At 36.1% G+C, this 20,430-nt stretch overlaps 1 protein-coding gene across 1 annotated transcript in view; it reads right to left on the bottom strand.

Moving 5' to 3' along the window:
• Nucleotides 1-4,037: 4,037 nt before the first annotated feature.
• NVL (nuclear VCP like) overlaps nt 4,038-20,430 on the bottom strand; it is a 43,411-nt gene continuing 27,018 nt past the window's right edge. The window contains exons 19-23 of the mRNA XM_082481284.1: nt 16,092-16,198; nt 11,778-11,854; nt 10,726-10,814; nt 6,096-6,166; nt 4,038-4,288 (exon numbers count right to left, since the gene is read on the bottom strand). Coding sequence (XP_082337410.1) covers nt 4,244-4,288; nt 6,096-6,166; nt 10,726-10,814; nt 11,778-11,854; nt 16,092-16,198 — 389 coding nt within the window. The 3' untranslated portion in view covers nt 4,038-4,243. The remainder of the gene's footprint in view (nt 4,289-6,095; nt 6,167-10,725; nt 10,815-11,777; nt 11,855-16,091; nt 16,199-20,430) is intronic.

The raw sequence follows: 20,430 nt of genomic DNA, 5'->3' as shown, positions 1-20,430 counted from the left end.
CATGTGCTACTGGCTATCTATTGGAGAACATTTGTCAGACTAGGGTAGTCTGTGCCTGAGACTTACGTTTGCATCTAAACCACAGTCTGATTCTTTCAAGCATTAGTAGCTACCATTCTTAGGCATATAATTCCTGTGTAATACACAAGATGCTTTGGCATCTAACTTCAGTAGTAGGGATTTTGCCAGAAGCAGATAATCTGAAAGTTAACCTATATTGCAGTATAGTTTCATCCCTAAGAAAACAGAGTTAGAAGCATGTCCTGAGCCACTGGTGAAAGGAACTACGTGGCTGGTGTTTGATACATTTTGAATGAATAACTACTTTTCTCCGGTCATATGTCTGTTGTGGCACAGAACTAAAACATGATTTTTTTTTAAAAAACACCTATGAACTATGTAGTTATTGTTTATAAGGAATTAAATAGTTTTCATTTAATTCTACTAAAATATATCTGGCAGGAACAGGGGTTAGTATAGTCTTTGAAATACTTTATCTGGAAGTTGGAAGGCGCTTTGACTCACCAGTAAAGAACAAATGAAACCTAGGTTAATTGTCAGGTTCTTAATGCTCTAACTATAATTTTCCTTAATCTACTCAGATGGAATGAGTTAGCTTTGTCCTTTCTATATGCCTGTTAGGCTTTGTTCCTTTCCAAAGCATCTTACTATCTTGTCAGTTTGTCAAACCCCTCCTTTAAGTGAAATCAGCCAGGATTTTAACTGTTGAAGCACAGCTGGCTGGGTCAGCAGCGTTAAACATGTCATCCAAGTGCTTTAGCTGCAGTTAAATTGTGTAGAGCTTGAATCCCATTCGGGGCTTTCAGAGTAATTTACAGTTTTCAGAATAATCTGCCTTGCATAGCTTGTAACACCCCCACCCCCCAATTATTTGAAGCTGCTTAGGTGGGATAAGTAATGCATCCTGGAGTCTGATCATACTAGGCCTGAGTTTTCCCACAGGACAGGCGTGGATATAGTCCTCTTTCAAAACAACTCTTGCCTCTGGCATTCTTGTTTTGCTGTTGAACCTGTCTGTTCCACAACAGTGGCCAATTAACATGTTAAATGGGTGCATCTTTCTGGCTCCAGAGCTCCATACTTTCAGATCTGGGACAAGGCTTCCCACCTGGCACCAGAGGCCAGTTGAGAAGTAGTTGAGACTTTTGGGTCTGTGTGTCAAAATTCCCCTGATTAAGTCTTTAAAAGTAGCCACCAAGCACATAATGCATACTTGAAGTCTTACAGATGTTGAGAAATGTATCTGTTCTAGGTAGACAGTGTTAGATAATGAGCTCAGTGATTCACCTCTGCCTCCTTGGCATTTATTTCTCTATCAAATGAAGTGGCGTGCCACAGTAGAACTGAAAGCTGTTCATTCCTTATTTAAGGATAAGGTTCAACAACCAATAATGTCAATGCTGTAGATTGCAGCCTGCCATACTAATCCTGTTGGACAAACATGAGAAAAGTCGCTTTCAGGTAGTGATCTCGCATAAGTGGTCTAAGACACAGCTTTTGGAAAGCATACTCCTTGAAAGAGTCTCAAAAGACTTAAGGCAAAGCAAGTTCTGCTGTTTTAGCTGGCACGTTGCAAAGCACAGGAGCCACTTCTGGGTCTGCCAAGGTTGTTTCTGCAAGGTCCTAGGAAAGCAATCTGACAAGTAGGTGTGTCCAAATTATGTAGATGTGCCTTTAGTATAGCAACCTGCAACTGTACGTACATAATTATTGCTTCTCTATCAAATCCTCTTATTTCACAATCAAGCCTGCAGTGATATACAAGACTTTAGCGAGGACAAAAATGTTGATGTGTTTTTCCTGCCAAGAATGAAGACAGCATTTTTTTCCTGCTCAGTTCCTTGCACTGCCTCTGCCCCCTATCCATGCTTAAGTTAGCATCTAATATGCTCTGGGACTGAAGCGTTATTGTGATTTAGATATGTGGCTAGCCTCAGGAAAAGAGAGAGAAGAATGGTGTGATGAACAATTTCTTGATCTTGTCCCAACAGAAACAAGATGACTAGAGGGAAAACATCCTCTAGGCATGTCTGCTAGGAGGGTGGTAGCTGCATATGCAGAACAAAGTATTGGTCTATGCATTGCATGAAAAGTCTTGTTCCCTAAAGTGATTCCCATTTTCTATGTACAAGTACAAGGGATCTTACATTTTATCTCTTATCAAGTTTTTTTTAGTGATAAGTACTATAACCTAAGCAGAACTTCCCACAAGAAAAAGCAGCAGTGTGGGTGCAGCACTTCCTTGTGTAAACAGTTTTGCTATAAAGCAAAATCTTTTATTTAAGAAAGGTTGGTAAGACTGTAAAGCTTTTGATTTAGAGCTAAAACAGGAACAAGTTTGTTACGTAGGTAGTTCTTGTATAGCTCTGTACATGACATCTAGGTATGGTTTTACATTAAAGTTTGTCACTTAACTGATATGTATTAATTGCATTGCCTCATGGTAATGAACATCCACAAGTGAAACTACTCAGAGATAAAATGATAATCCTTTATCTTGCATTTCTGGAAATCACAGTAATTCTGGAAGCTCCAAGCCTGACTTACAAGCAGACACATCATCTGCTTTATATGCAGGGACTTTGTTAGTCATATGGGCTACAAGTTGAGTCAGAGTCTCAGGCTTCCCTAGAAGAGGGAGCGAATATCATACCATGATGTTGTGCAAAAATCACAGGGGTAAGTACTAGCTGCCATGAGTGTCAGTAATTTTAAAACACAAGTCTGTGGTGATTAGTTACTTGTAATAGCTTTCCACGTTTACCTTTGGGAAAAATGTGCAAGATTTGTCAGATGGCAATTCAGAGAAGAATCTAAGACAAGGCACTACTCCCTCTCAAGGCAAGGTCAGTCTTAAAGTTAGATCAAGTTGTTCAGGGCCACATGTAGCAAAGCATGGCAATTTATTTTAATTAATTATGATTTGAGTAGGAGATTAAATTATCTCCTCCCTCTCAAATGTTAAAATAAGTAGTGGGATGCTTGCAGAGTAAGTGTCACTTACAAAAGCTATTTTGCTGGTTTTTACATAGAAACTTTGTGACTTTAATAACACTGAACTTTAAATAATTTTTAAACTGGAAAGATTTTCTATGAAATTTGCTAGCAGAAATCATCCATTTACTTTTCTGATGCTTGATCCTTTCAGTGCTTTTAGGAAGAGTAAGACCAATCAAAGATAGTAACGAAGACTAATGATTCAAGAACTTCAGAGAATGACAGTGCTAAAAAAAATAAATCCATGAAGGCTTGCAGGTTTCAGAAATTAATTGCTCAGTATCTGTCACATCTCAGTGTTTTGTCTTAACGCAGATACTTCCCAGTTTGCTGATGATGAAAGTTATGACCCTCTTTCCAAGATGGAATTTCTTGTATTAAAAAAGAAAAAAGCTTGAAGGCTTAATCAGTAACGTTTTCCTTCCTCTAGAGGATATCAAAACACTTGAGTTAAGAAATTCAAATCCGTAATACAACGGATCTGTTCTTGCAGATTTATCTGTTTATTTAAAAAAAAAAATAATTAAGAACCAGCTTGTTAGATAATGTACTGTTTCAAATGTTTCTTAGGTGGCTGTTAAATAGTACTTCTCAGGTCTCCAAACTTTACTGTCTCCTAGATAACTTTAAGACACCTTGCCATCTGTGGATAGTTCCTTTTGATAAGGTGAAGTGAAGCTGTTAGAAGCTCTGAGAACCTGTGCTGGCACAGTCATAATGTGTCACCGTATTTGAGAAAGGGGTGATTAATGGTATGATAATATACAGTGTAGCACTTTCCCAGTCTACTTTCTCAGCGCTGTTCTCCCAGTGATTTTTCTAGAGTCCCTGTTCTTGAAAACATAGCTATTTTCATTTATGGTTGAAAACAGCCATTTGAGCAGTATAATCACTTCGAATGGTCAGCCTCTCTGTCTCTGAGGGTTTTCTGATTAAGGGCACCAAATACATCAGAATGGTATTAGCTCTTTGGCACATAACGCATTCATTTTTAAATGTAAATTGTGGTTAGCAGGAAGCACTTATTGTATCTTTTATTATGGAAATAGTTAAATTAAGGATGGTTTAAAGCAGTAGGTTACAATGACCTTTTTTCAGGTATACTTTAAAAAGTTGAAAGAGGTTTAGTACAGCTTCTTTCCAGCATGTCTCTTAATCAGGCATAGGTATCACAAACCTTTCCAGCAAGGCAGAATAAGTCTCTTTTGGGAATTGTCCAAATGTATCACCTGCACAGTGACTGATGCAGCTCTTCATACATTATTTGATCCTAACAGTGTCAAGATAAGAGGAAAAAATACTTCAGACAATGGTAAAAAATCATGCAATGTTTAAAAGTGACTTTATAGGTATTATTTAACAGTGACACAAACCACCTATATGAGCCACTAGCTGTATTTTAAAACATTTACAAACAGAAATCTAAATAAAGAAAGCCCTTCTACTCTGGTTCATAAATGAGGTTCTCCAGTGATGGTTACCAATGACTGAATTAACAGAAGCCTTTGGCAGAGTTCTTACATTTAATACTGCCACGCTAGGTTCAGATTGCAGCTTCAGTAAGAAGATACTGCCTTTTTTACCAGGGGAGCTGCTGAACTGACACTTTCTCATCTAGTTCTGCCAAAATGAGTGGACAAGATCTTTTGCTAGTCTAACTAGTAACTATTCCTTGTTCCTTTCAACAGTCCCTCAAAATAACAGTTTTGAGGAACAGAATACTTAGAAGATGTTAACTTCCACTGAAAAGACTGGCTTCAGAAGGTGATGTCTGTCTATAGCTCCAAGAACAACTTATTTTGGTTAGTCTCAAGTCAACCAATTAAACCAAAAGCAAGTTAACTGAACTCAGAGATGTATATGGGAGGGAAAAGAAGAGTTAGAAGCACTAAATTGGTGAGATGCAGCTCTTTTTATTTTCCGCTATTCATAGGAAAATGCGGAGAGAGTTTTTGTCAGATTGAATTTAATGGGAGATGAGTATCTTGTACTCTAAAAGCTATTTCAAAATACCTGACAATTCTTCAGATTGATATGACTGAAAAACAGGGCTCTGAGACATGATATTTAAGCTGTCTTTGAGATGCAGCATGACATTTCTAGTTAACTCTTAAGAACCAAGAAGGAATATGTCCTAATATTTACTACTGATTGCTATGTTAGAGGAGGTATTTTAAGTTTTTGTGGCTGCTGCTTCTGAACTGTTTGGTTAGTGATTAGCAAAGGGGAAGAAAACAACCACCAACACCATCTTCAAAGGGTCTTGGAGCCCAAGATCACTCTTAAATTTTAGAAAAGATTACTGATGATCAACATAAAATAATAATGAAGGAAAATAATTAACTAGTTAACTTTTCTCTGGCTAGTGTTCAAAGTGAGTATATTAATGTATTTTGGCTGCAGTACATTCTTGGCAACACAGAGACCTATACACAAAAGCTCTGCAGCAATAACAATTCCTATATATATTAACTCTAAATTATAGTAATTAAAATGATTGAACAGCTTTCCTTTCAGTCATTAAAAAGAACAGGTCATAAGGAAACCTTTAAAACAAACTTCCTTGACAAATGCAAATAATGAAAAGACTGATAAGAAATAACTAAGGACATAAACCACACTTTGTCATCTATCTCAGAATGATGTCTTTTGCACATTAACAGAAATGGTTGAGCATCTTTGGGTGTCACATCCATCAAGGGGGGAAAAAAGGTGGTTGCAAGGTGTGGTGCACTCTAAAGGCTTTGACTTTTAACTGAAAATTCCACAGACATAAGAGGTGAGGGCCAGGTCAATAGCTAATCTGGGAATGTCAATGAGAAGTCCAAGGTGTCTTACTAAAAGATAACCTTGATAGCATGGTAATCCATCTACATGCAATGCATCATCTACAGCTGAAAAGGGAGTCCTTTAATTTCTGACCTTGTAAAAAACCATCAGGTTTGTTTAATGCAGAAACAGGTACTGTCAGTTTGAAATACATACAAGTATACTGCAACCTTAACCATTCCCACCAGTCTCCAGCATAAAAAGAGTATCCTTTCCAGGGGAGTAATAAGTCTTGAAGCTTATCTTACCTTTTTTGATACTGAAGATTTCACTTTCCTAAAAGCTTCTTCAAAGTGTTTACGGGAAATCTTTATTTCTCCTTAAAGAACAATGCATAATAAATTACCAAAATTGCAGGCACGTGACAATCAAGAGAGCATTGCATGTATTTCCAGGCAGCATTCATAAAACCTAAATAACTGCATGAGCTTGTCAGTTGGGTGAGACTAATTCAGTAGTGTTATAAACACCTGAACTCTTACATTTTATGTAGCCCTTTGTCTATGATTTTAGGCAAGATCTTAATCCCTCTCTCCCTTGCACCTTAAGCCAAAGAATACTGACTTGTTTCAGAAAGTTATTTTAGGTGTTAGTGTTTCCACCTGCAGATTGGGAATTTAATTCTCGAACATGCAAGTTAACTGCAGCTTACATTAAATCCAGTTAGAATTCAAGTCACTTAATCCTTCTGGAAGTGAATGCCTCAAATCTTGCTGCTTCCAATTCTGGGCTTTATTTTCTATACATATTAAATATTAAGTTTCCCTACAGAGTGTTATTTAGTGAGTACCCAGAAAACACTTTGTTACCATTCCAATTCTACTACAGGATGCTTAATTCCTAAATAATTGACTTCATACCATTGCCTTGTCTGGCATTACCCAGAAGTGATGAAAGCTTTCACTCATAACAGCTCCCTGTGTTTAAATTTATGCAAATTGCCTTTTTGACCTTATGCAGCTATCCACAGTAATTATTCCTAATCATAACTTTTTGAACAGTTTTTTTTGGTATGCTTAAATGTAAGCATACCTCTAATAAATCATGGATTCCTCTGCTCTCACAAGCAAGTGCCTTGTTTAGACTTAAGAATCCCAAGATACCACTACTATACAGATTCATTACAATGCTAACATTATGCATAGGTATCAGATATGAAGTACAAAAAGTATGTCTTTAGAGTCAACTTGGTGCATTTTTTAATGTTTCATTAAGACACTTTTTGCTTCCACAGATATGTCCTGCCACTACCTTTGCAGATATCTTTGTAATGTGAAATAGGATGTGCTGATGTGAAAAAACTGTTAAGATTCCTTATTAATATATTTAATGTTGGAGTTTAACAAAAATCTTCTGCTGATATAGCAAAAGACTATACAGCAGACGGAAGGCACTAAATTAAAGATGAGAACTTGTTTCAGGTATAAAACAGAACAGAAAATAGTCTACAACTATCAGTACTTGCTTTAAAAGCAAGTTAAAGGTTTAAGTTCACTGAACTTAACATAGAACCTTGCTGCTCTTTCTCATCTCAGTTCTCTGAAGCTCTTATTCAAGATTCCCATTACCATATATAAAGTTATACCAGTATAAAGAAAGATGTAAATTTAAAATATCAGCTTTTTAACTTACTTCCCCAAGGAAACACTACTTATAATAAGAAAAAAAAAAAAAAAAAAAAAAAAAGAGTTCAACTTTGGTCTTTCACAAAAGCCAAATTACTTTAAGATTGAGTCATCAAAACTCCATAAAATAATAAAATGAAACTATGAGAATTTTATTTTGCTTTCACTTTTGTTTTTAAGCCTGTTACTTTTTAATCAAATTGTAAAACAATATATAGCCTCAACTATAGGGAGAGAGGAAAAGGAAAGGAGAAAACAGCATTAATCAACTAGGAAGATCAGTATTGTTAAGGATATGGTTATTAGAAAAAAATCAAGGTGAAACATTCTGTGATACTAATGTAAGAGTATTAGCTATGGCAAAGTATAAGCATACTTTTACATACTGCTAGGTAAAGTCGTTTACCTCTCATTGAAAGTAAGTTAGGCTACTTCAGTTATTGCATGAGAAAAGCAGGCACAATGTTTGACACTGGAGACTAGCTGTCAGTAATCCATATCTTGGCTACTTGAATTAACATAATTTGCCTTGATTTCTGATGACAAAACCATTTAGTCTGAATAAGTAGGTATGAATGTTTTATTATTTAAAACAATTTATATTGATAAATTAATGATAAATTAAAATAATGAAGTATCTCAACAGGTATAATCTTTCTAAAATAAGACTAAGTACTTAAAAACCAAATATGAAATTGTTCTGTTCCTGTTTACATAGATGAGCAAAAGATAACTGCTTCCCTTTCCTCTTAATCTGAAAATATCAAACGAGGATCAGATCTTGCTTTTCAAATTGAACTGTAAAGATAGAAAACTTTAATCTCACTTGTTAAACTACACTCAACTGCTGTAACAAGAATTCTCATAGACTCTTAAGAAGATCACTTTTACAGACTATTCTATGCAGGTGATGTTTTTTAAAAGATAGTCAGTGACCCCACAATATACAAAAAAGGACACTCGGGGATAAGGTCATAGTTTAGAAGGTCAGTGAATTCTCTGGATTTGTCTTTGCAGCTGAAAGTGTCAGGAGATTCTCATACCCCATCCATTCTTTGTGACTAGATCTAATCGGAATAAATATGCAGGAAGTATTAAAATAAAATGGGTCAGCAGTTAGGATGTTAACTGTAAGTCAGCAGAACCAGATGGTGTTCACCCAAAGGTGAACAGGATAGGGAATGGGCAGCAGTAGGGTCCCATTCTGTTATTGGTGCTGAAAAAAAAATTTATGCAGCATCTTTATCAGTGGTTTGGAAAAGGGACCCAGAACTGAAAACGCCAGGTTTGCAAATGCTATTGAACTCTTCTGGGCAAATGCTGCGCCAATGATGACGAACTCCAGAGGGACCTCACAAAACTGAAAATCTGCCCAATCTGTTAGGATTCCACCTCCTTCTTCCCCCAGACAAACTGCAATATATGACAACTCCCAGACCACAGCAACTAACATGATCAGCTCTCCTAGGACTGTTCAAGTTGGAAGTAGAATTTATGGATTCCTAGAAGAATTATCTCAAATATGATAACTTTCCATTTCACTATAAAAAAAGTCCCTTTAAGTGAACTACTGTTGAGTGTTAAAAAAACCCACACTCCTGAATTTATTCCAGAGGGAAAGTACCATGTACAACAAGGAAGTTGCAATAGAGTTTCTACATGAATGGAAAGGAGCAGCACTGATCTTAGCCAAGTGATTCTAAAGTACTGACTGATGAGGACACGCAGTACCCATCTACATTCATGTACAGTGCATGGGAGGGGAGTCAGTTGTGCATATCCTGTGGTAGCACTGAAAGAAGAAATTCTCCAGTCTGTGTACACACACTACCCTTTTGAAGATGTAAATGAACAAGGTCTCAAATCAGAAACCACTTACATGCTTTCATACTAGCCAGGGCTGACATACTGGAAATCCAAACCCAGGGACATCCCAAACAAGCAGCTGGTAAAAACATGCAGATCAAGCTATGCATATATTATGGACTTGCTGGCTGCCAACACATCTATACAATAAGCGCTCAGGCTGCAATCCTAAACATGAAGGCTGAATTCAAGTGATGAACATCTTTCAATAAAGCCTGCTGTATTCTGGGTAATTATAAAAAATGAACAGAATAAATTAAGAAACTTCCTCTCAAATCAAGAGTATTTTTGATCTACAGCAAGCAAAATGGGTAACCAAGTCATACAACAGTGAAGGTTTTTAGAAATTGTTTCCCCCCCCCCCGAACATGCTAGTTCCCTCAAAGCAAGAAATACAAACATTCTGCTCTGTTAACCTACTGTTAAAAAACAGATGAGACTGGATATGCACTAGATCAAAAAGAATAATTCAAAGCAACTAAAATTACAGCATGGTTCTTAGAAATCAGAGGCATAATGAAAGCCTAATATATTTTCCAAGGACATCATCTGAAAAGTCACAATTCCATCTTAGCTTTGCATTTTGACGTAAGGGTAAAATAACAAACAAAACTACAGGAAAAAAAAATCTATACAAAATGTGTGTGTATCTAGAAGAGTTTCAATTTCCAATTACATTTTCCTATCTGTGCAGAAAAAAATAATAATTTAAAAAACAGGGAAATACAACTTAAAACAAAGTGCAGAGAGATACGGAAAGGGCAAATGGTGTATTTTAAGCAATTTATAACTGCACATTAAAGTCCTGGCAAGAGCCACTGATGAGTTAAACACCTAAGGGTAAAAATGTGACTCAGATTTTCTTAGTGCCATTATTACTAGTCCATGTATTGTTACACAATACAACTGTGTGCCAATGGTATGTATGCAGTCACAACTGTACTCAAATCTGCAAATAAGTCAGAATAATTAGTCTTTGGTAGTGATGTGGAAATTTGGCAAAGACTTATTCAGTCTAGTATATAAATTGTCAGTTTACCATTTAATATAAACTTTTCTTTAAGGTTACAAGGTTCAATTTCTTTTAGAAAAAAAGAATTATGCTGAACCTCCAGCGTAACCATTTTTCCCTGTACTCTCCCCTATATCTACTTCAAAGATGCTTATGTGTTCCTTGAAATAAATCTGACTTAATTTTTGTTTGGCTCAGAAGTTATCAGTCATTTATGTACAGCATGCACACCTTTATGCTTGTCTTGAACTACCTTAAATACTTTACATTCCATTTATCTTCTCACTGTTCAGTTAAATGTATTTATTTTTGTAATAATATATTCATATTGGAATGTATTGATATCAATAATTCATTTTTGTAAAGCCTTCTTACCTTTCATGCTTTGAGTATTCTGCAGGGCCATTTCCTGTCTCAAGGCGCAAATTGAAGCCTCACGCACTAGAGCAGAAAGGTCTGCTCCTCTACAGATACAAACAGAATAGGTTATTTTAGGATAAATTTCCCTCGTCTTTTGCTGATGGCATATTGAAAGGCAAGACACTACAAATGATGGTAAGAGAGTGGTTGTCCCATCATAAAGGTTTATCTTAAGAACACTGGAAAGAGGTCCAAAGACTACCCAGTGCTGCAAGCCCTTTGTTATGGAGTGATGTCCTCCAGATTTTAGCCACACATTAAGATCAAATAAATAAGAAGCAAGAGAAGAGGCAAAAACACCACACAGCATACTTAAAAATCTTCCCCAAGTATGAAACAATGACAAACTCAAAATCATTACAGGTGATAGCCTCCATTTCTAAGATTCAAAAGCAATATTGTGACAAGCAGCATGTCATAAACGTTATCTTTTGTGAACTCCAGAAAAATCATTAGCTATTAATAAATCATTTAATAGATTAAAGCTTTATGAAGTTTTGTAGAACACAGTTGCAAATTATTCTGACAGATACAGGTACCATGCTTTCCTAAAAACACACTTTGGTATTCTCAAAGCACAAGTTGAAATAGGCCCTCATTACTCTCTCACACACATTGCTTTCAACTGTGTGACAGAACAAGTTGGTTATGGTTGTTTAACCAATCTGCTTTCATCATCATCGTATATGGGTCCACAAGTTAGAGAGGGCTCTTTTATCCTCAGATTATGCAAGAATTATAAAATAAAACTAAGCAAAACTAAGAGGCCTTTACTGATCTGTATTTACATCATGAAGAGGACTATTCCAGATAAAAAAAAACTTTAGCATCCATATATTCGTACCAACTTCTTGGAAAAAAGCACAAGTGAAAGCAAGAAAAACAGTATAAGGTGTATAAAACCTGAAAGTTAAGGGATCCTCTAAAAATAACAACATAACACACATTATCAATCATCAGAAGACTGTTGGCACTGCCCATTAAAATCAAAACTAGAAGCTACTCACGTATAACAATCACAATGCTGACTGTAAGCAATTTCTTCAAGGCTTACATCAATATCTAGTGGAGGCCGGGTACCATTCTAAAGAAGTTGAGATGATAAAAAGAGAAAGATAAGAAAACATTATTTTTTACACATGCCATCTGCAAAGTGATTAAGTTTCATCAATCAGGAATCATATAGGGGTCTGACAAATTCTCTGAAATATCCACAAATATTAACATTTTTAATCTCAAACCAACAAGAAAGACAAGCAGCCTTTAAAACATTTAATTATGAAATAATAAGTAATGCTAAATTTTAACTTCCCACCAACAGATTAGATTTTCTCTGAAAAAAAAGATGGCCAGCCTGTCACAGGGCAATGTAACACTGACACTATTCCATAAGTGCACATGCCTTAAATAGGTGGTTACATCAACACATTGTTTAGCTGAACTTCCTCTACTTTTACTATGTGCTGAAATCAAATCGCTAAGCAATAAGCATGTAGATTTAGTCTTATAACCTTTAAGACTGAATTAATTGTATATCTTTTATGTTCTAGACATATATTTTCAAACTTAGAATTTTTCCATTCTGGATTTCATAAAAGTTTACATATACTGTAGACTTTTTGACACTACTCTTCCATATTATTACTGCTTCCTCCACAAAGATCCCAGAAGTTGTTTCTTTTGTTATTATTTTTGCATCTCCAACAGCAAAAAATACTGAACATTATGAGTTATATTTCAAACTAGCCAAAAAAATTTTCAAACACTGTAAACATGTAGATCTCCCTGTTAACCTTAGACAACAATAAAAGTAATGTCATGGTAGTAGACATTCTAGGTGTCTATGGTATCAAACAATACCTGAGTTTAGACATGAAAGGACATATTTTAATACAATTGATATATTTCTGCCACAAACTTGTTTGACTGAAATGCACAAATTCATGTAATTCTTTTCTGACTTCTTCAGGTGAACTAATATAGCACATACCTACAATACCTTCAAGAGGAAAAAAAAAAAAGTATAGTAACTGGCAAGTTAAAACCCATGAGTACTGAATAGACAGTAGAACAATCAAGGACTAGGCAGAGTAAGGGAGCAATCTTGAATGAATCTTTGGTAGAACACCAGTTAGAAAAGGGAAAAAAAAACCCCAAACAACGGCCCAACAAAAAGACAAAGGAATAGCCTGATTTTGGCGCATCTTGAAAGGACAGACTTGAACCTGGAAACAAGGTTCATACAATTGCATACAATTTCACGTGGGATACTTTAGTAATTGTTGTACAAGACTGCAAGCCAGAGAGACACCTTCTCTGCTAAAAATTTTACCTATTGCTTTGAGTAGCAACATACATGGGCATTTTTTGAGTGGGATGATCTGCCTACCCTGGAGACAAGCTCAGCAGTATGTGCACCAGACAAGCTTGATACAGCTTGCAGGAATTTAAGTATGTGAGTAACTTTAAACATGTGAAGACGTGCTTCTCTTGCATAATTAATATGCGATTTGAAAATGACTGATTTGTACAAGTTAACTGAAATAAAACTCTTTCACAACAAAGCTTCAACCTACATTTAGGCTGTCTGTCTTCCTTACAACCTATTCCTCCCTGTAAGTCCCTTTTCTGTTCCTCACGCTGCCTTTGTAAGCATCCATGTTTTCCCTCAGCAACAATTCTCAGCTTCTACATCCTGTGCATGTATTCCTCGGGGATTTCTGAGAATGCATACTGTCAACCAAAAGCCACTCACATCTGCATCAAACATTTTGTTTTATCTAGCCCTGAGCACATATTTAAGCAAGTGTTCCTGTACACAGATGGATAAAGTCTGACAAAAAAACAAGGTATTTCAATTAATTTAAGATATTTCCCCCTCTCTGTATTCCATCTTTTTCTTGCAGATAACTCCTAAACATTTTTAAAGAAAACAACAACCTATTTTTTGTTCTTAACACTAGAAATACAAATTTTTGCCTGGCTTTACAAGAACTCTAGTGACTGCAGAAGTAGTGAAGTGAGAACAGCACCAGCTTCCTCATGGAATGAACACAGAAACGCGCAAGGAAAGACTCATTCAGAGAGTGTTTGTATCTCATTTCTGCTAGCCTCTCAATTAAGAAATGAGAAAAAAAATCAATCAAAGACTTAACAGCTCATTCACTACAAAGATTTGGAACCAAAATATTAAGACTGGTATGAATTAAGTAGGCATGGAAGTATCTGGCATTCCAAAAATAACATGGCCCTGATAACCAAGGACAGGATCCACAGGAACCAAGCAGGTAAACACTATGCAATGCGTTGCTTACATCACAAGAAGGCTGATAATCAGATAAAGCCACAGCAAAGATGGTTTGTCAGCAGAAGACAAATATGCTCTGATAGCAAGATAATGACAAGGTTACCACATCACATGTGCCACTCCTCTTGGTATTGTCCCAACAGGATGATAGACTGTAGCCATAAGGATTCCCAGAAGGAGAGAGCAAAGACACTTTTCAGCAACCTCACCCAGGATTTGTGGCAGCTGAAGTAAGCATGATTCTGAACTGTTTGATTCTTAAAGGCGATCTAGAAAAAAGTTCTCTCCAACAACCAGTTTGTCATCGCCAGTCAAAAGGAAGCCAAGAAACGAAGTGAGGCCTCAACACAGAGTTCCTTATCCTCAGCGCTGCACACAAGTGATCCTGGCACTGCCACATGCATGAAGGTATCTTGGTGCCTATATGTGGCTGTGAGAGTGTGAGCAAGTGAAATCCGTGAGAGTGAGAGAAATCAGCTTTGTTTAATACCACCTTCCCCTCTCATGAAGTCTTCCACCAAGCTTTGCTGCACTGTTTTGCTATACCACTAATTACAGTGACAGCACTTGAGACAGTTACAGATCTCCAAAGATTCTCCAGCAAAAATTAGGGAGAGCAAGGCTCAACACCTGTATGTTAAAGAACAGAGCAGATGTAAACTCTGTCCCAGAAAACTTCTGCTCTGTTTAGACAGTCTAGTGACTGACCCTTACTACCCACTTCTTCCAGAAGAACAAGGTTGGTTGTGTTAAGTCAGAACAATCACAGAAATCCAATTTTTAAAGAACACTGAGTTATCTTTAAAAATAAATTGGTAAAATAAACCACATAATTCCTTAGAGTTTGTTTGAAAAATTATTCATAGACGTTACACTCAATTTCTCCCTGGGTCTTTTAAAAGGCATTCATCTTTAAGAACAGGGTTGTAAAAAGTTTTAACTGAAATGTTTTTGTAAAACTTTTTATAAATAGAAATACTTTTTTTTATAAATGTTTTTATAAAACTAATAAACTGATCTACTGCTAATAGCAAATGGGGGCATACTTACTTTTTTCCCCTCCATGAAGTAATGCATAGAACAAATGAAGGAAAGTCTAACATCCTAAATTTGTAAGGAGAGTCTGACTTTTGAACAATCATTGTGGCATGAAAGAACATGCTTGAATGAGTTAACGCTTTCTGAATTCTCCTATGGGATTAACTATTGCGTACACCACAACTTTATGCTTACGCAAGTCTGAATTATGAATTTGCTAAATAATTTTTGCCACACTTTTCAAAGTATAGTGCTATCTCTTCTCTATAGTGGAGACTTGGTCTCTTTTGCAGCTCAAAAAAAATAAATCTGATAGGACACCCGCTCTTAACAATCAATGTTCATCTACTGGAAAAAGTAGGAAATATGCGAGTTATTCATAATACTTTGTATGTTCTTTTTTAAGGCCTTCATTACTGCTGCATTGTACTTAGAGAAATACTCACATAGAATTCTATAATCTGAATCTCTGAAGTGGCAGAATGTGCCATTAACCACAGGGAGGACTCACGAAGGCAGATATTTTACACTTTCATATTTAATTTCACCTACAACCTCTATCATCACAAGCTTCCTTTAGTCCTAAAGGCAATTAAGTGTGATAATTACTGTTGAGCAAATACAGCTGGAGCTTGTGAATCATTTTGGTGAATGTGTGGAACCCCCTCCAAAAAAGCTTTCAAAACACTTCTAGGCCCATTACTCACACAGATAGTAATCTTTTAATTAAATCTGTTCAAACTGTGGCTATACAGGTAGCAGCTTCTGTTCAGGTTTGCTTTACTGAAGATTTATCAACTCCTTGCAGTCTCAGAGCAAATTTAACAGCAGATGTGGCTGATGGTTTATTTTTATGACCTCGTGTAATATCTGAAAGTACTTCATGAGACAGGATCCCGCAATTCCCTGTAAAATTTAATTTGCCTTAAATCGTTCTGCCAAGCTTTGAGATAAAGATTTATTCCCAAATACTCACTTTGGTGATGGTCTTTAAAATAGCAAGTCGATCTTCAGGTGGTGGCAAACCCACATAGAGCGTTTTATCCAGTCTACCAGGACGCAGGATAGCTGGGTCAATTATATCTTAAAGAGGGGGGAAAAAAAGAAAAAAAGAACAAATTATTCAGAAATGAGATACACTCCTAGGAAAGTACACACATGAGAAGGAATAGGCATACTGGTACCAAGATTTAAAGAAGCATTTGTGCCATGATGTGAAGCTCTGAGCATTAAAATAGCTGATTGAAATAGTTTCATCTCTGTCAAGTAGGAGCCTCTACTACCCAGTACAGTTAAGCTGCATCTGCTCAAAGATGGCTCATAAATACCAGTTTCACCTCTTCACAAATGAAGACAACTCTGTCTTTGGCAATACAGTAGTAGAACTGTACATTTTTACTGTCATACCCAGCATGGTCAAGTGAGGAATTCCACATTAATTTATAACAAGGGAAAAAAATGCTTCGTTTGTTCTGTATTAACCCTTGCAAATCTGCTTGAAAGGCACAGTGATAAATTAAGAGTAACAAATATGCAGGGCAAATCATCAGCAACATATGTAAACTTAATTTTACTGGTCATTTGCATTTCTACTACATATTAATTTTCTGAACAGTAAACTAGCAAACCCATGAAAACACAAAATAGAGCTGCGAAGTACAGAATTTGATTCCCAGGAAGAACTACAGACTCCAAATTTTCTTACGTGTGGAGAAGTAAGAAACCAAAAATCATCACAAATGTTTCTAGAAAACCATTCAGAGCTTAAATGTAATAGAAATGTCTAGCAGCCTTTCAGTGCCACAGGCTTCAATACTGAACTTCCACAAATAGTAAGTCAAGATATAAACACTAACAACTATTAATATAACAAGAGATACAAGCAGGGCATATAACCTGGGAAAGACCTCAATTCCAGTCCATATTTCAGCACAAACTGCCTGGATGATGTTTTTAAATGCTTCTTGATGCTCCATTTCCCCATCTACCAAAAACGATGACAGTATTACTTGCTCTGTTTCACTAAGGAATTCTATTAAGTCACCATCCCTGGAGGTATTTAGAAGACATGTAGATGTGGCACTTAGGGACATGGTTTCATGGTGGACTTGGCAGTGTTAGGTTTACAGTTGGACTTGATGATCTTAAAGGTCTTTTCTAGCCTAAACGGTTCTATGATATCCTACATACTACAGTAATGTGACCAGCAAAGTCACAAAAGCACCCACAGAATATATAAAGAAAACTGTACTTTTAGTATAACAGACTTTTTTGAAGTCTGTAAGTTATATAGATGTGTTAGGTAGCTATTGCAAGAACCTTATCCAAAAGTAACAGCTGAAAGTTACACCTAAGTCTTAAGATAGAAACTATCAAGAACTCCGAATGAACCTGTCAACACCCTTACAATCACTACATCCTCTTGAGAAAATGTAGCTAACAGACAAGCTACATGCATTCCTGTATATTAAAGGTGAAGTACTGGGAAAAGTTAAACTATTAATCCTTACTGTACAGATGTTTAAAAGAAAAAAAAAAAAAAAAAAACCAAAATAAAATCCACCACTCAAACCCCAAAAAGGGAGCATGGAAGCACAGCTATCCCTCTTTTGCAAATGAGAAAGTTTGCTTAACTGTCAAGACTCTAACTACCCGATCCCACCACAACGTAGTCTTTATTCACTTTTTAAAGATGTGCATAGTTTTGTTCAAATTACTCTCTCACCTATGCTTAAAGGACAAAAAGTAGAATGAGATGCATATATTAAAAATTGCTCCACAATCTTTTTGTTGGAGAAAAGCATTTTTTTTTCACCCCAAGATAACAGCAGTCATGGCCAGAGGCATCCATATAGGCAAAAATCAGCTACTGCAAATGTGACGACAACAGTGAGAGAAAAAAAAAAAAAAAAGGAAGAATTTGATGTATTAATTTAATCCAGACCAGATGAAACAAGTGTTAAACAGAATCCCTCCCACAGCAGGCCCAGATAAAACCATCTGTCTTATATGTGCGTGCTGTATAATACTCGATCTTGCTTTTGGCACAAGTGCACTTTCCTGTTTTTGTGTCTCTGTGGACAGAGGTCTTGCCACATTATTAAGATGAGATGACGAAGTTTGCTCAACAGATCAATTACAAACATCAAAACAAATACTCTCAATAAGGATTGCATTGCAACACCATGCACTTGATAGCTTCCCCATTCTAAAGTTTCAGAAGCTTTTTAAAAATACTAAGCTTGATATGGAAAATACTGTTTCCATTTTGCATGCCGAGGACATGGCCCTTCCCATGCTATTTGTCCGATACACAGTTAATGATACAGTCTAAAGATGCAGTCATCCATTTGTATTTAAATTATTAAATTCCCTGCATTTTCATACGAACTCGATAAGCTGCAGTAATGGTAGTTTACAATGAGAAGACCACACCAAAGTTTAAAACAGATCTACACTTTCCATATCCCTATGAGTCAATTCACTTCGCTCTGCTGGTTCAGACCTGAGCCTGAAGTTCTTGAAAATTCAAGTCAAATAACACACAAAATTAGTGTTTACTCATTGGTCAAACTCACTCATTAGATGCACTTCATATCTGTTTAAAGAATTGAATAATGCTTCCCTTTTAGGAATTTCAAAGCATTTCATCCCGATAAAGCATTATGTTCTCTCTATATCTATTATCTTGAAACTTACCTAAACAGAAGAGAGTCAACTAATTTTAGATACATTTAACATTTTAATGAAATTCAGGAAGTTATCATAATAATAAGCTTTGAAAGAGGTATCTATCTCTCAAGTTTGAAAGTGAAACATGGAAACGTGATAACACACAGCACTTTCTTCCAAGCAGTTGTCTCACAGAAAGAATATACTTCTATTAAGAGAAATGTCTAGTTAATAATTTTCTGTCTTGGTTTTCTGATGTAGTCAATGGTGTTGACTATGTCATTAGAAGACAGTAGTACCACTTTGCAAATAATTTGGCAAAATCATGTAAGACGACATTTAGAGTACATCCATTCCTTGCTTTGCTTTTAAAGGTTCAAACAGGCATGAGCCTCTAGAGAATTATGTAATATTTCAGTTTCCTACACTGCTCTCCAAACTACTGCAAAATTTTGTCCTCCTCATTAAATTCTATTGAAAGTATCTTTGCATGAATCCCTGTATGTTACATTCTATTGTCCCATAATAAAAATCTGTTAGTCTCACACTTATTTCCAGTTGATTATTCATGTCTTATCTAAACTGTACAAGAGTCAACAGTGTTTACAAAAGTTCAGTGTATACCAGCAACGACTATTGTGCTGAGTCCATCAAACTTCTCCTATACTCACTACAGCTTTTCAAATTATATTTGAAGTATACAAGATCTAGGTCCTCACATTCATGACATTCTGGAACATAGGCTCAGGAGCCATAAAAGGTTTTCTGAGACTCCAGATGAGCGCTGCAGTTAACTACTTTGCTCCTATACAACAAACAAACTCCACTAAAGTTACTGTGAAAGATACATAATATTCAAGGGCTGGTGAAATGCAGAAATATAATTTATGTGAATTAGGACTACCATGAAAGAAATGGTTCAATGCCTCATGAATTAGGTGCTTTTAGATCTTATCTTGCCTTTAATTCAGCAACATGTATAAACAGGTACAAACATAACAAACAAAAAACCCAAACCAAAACTGTAACTATTGTCAGAGACGGAAGATTATTTCTTTACTGTGTTTCAAAACATGTGGTTCAGGTGAATAGCTCTAGAAAACTAACATAAACTTGCTAAAGAAAAATAGAACTCACTGAAACTAGGACCATATTCTTAAGGTAACAGTAGAAGGGGAATTTTTTTGCAAGAATTAATTTTAAAAAGCTAGGGAAAAAGATAATGAATAAAGGCAAAGACATCATAAAGTGGCTTAAACCACTAACAGTTTGTAGCGTTTCACTGTTTTCTGGTCTGTTTCCTCAGGTTACATACAGTTCCTTGGATCCCATGGTAAATGCTGCTGATCCCTTGGTCAGCATTTCTCTAAAGTTTATAAATGTTCAAAGCCTGGAGAAGTAAGAAATGAGCAGAAAGCAGCAGTATCCAATACTGAAACATACACTGGTAACTAGAAAATTGTGGGAAATTACAGACCTTAGTTAACAGTAGTGCTTGATGGTTTTTTAAGTATTTAGTCTCGGATCTGGGGAAGGAAGTAGACTGAAAACAAGTATAATTATTCCGACCCATAAAGTTTCTAACAGGACATCACACTTCTGCCTCTTTTTTTTTTCCCCCCTCTCTCTTTTTAATGACTTTG

The sequence above is a fragment of the Vanellus vanellus genome (assembly GCF_965231255.1).
Source record: "Vanellus vanellus genome assembly, chromosome: 3".
Taxonomy (NCBI): Eukaryota; Metazoa; Chordata; class Aves; order Charadriiformes; family Charadriidae; genus Vanellus; species Vanellus vanellus.
Note: the sequence above shows the minus strand (reverse complement) of the source record. Positions and strands in the feature narration are given on the sequence as shown.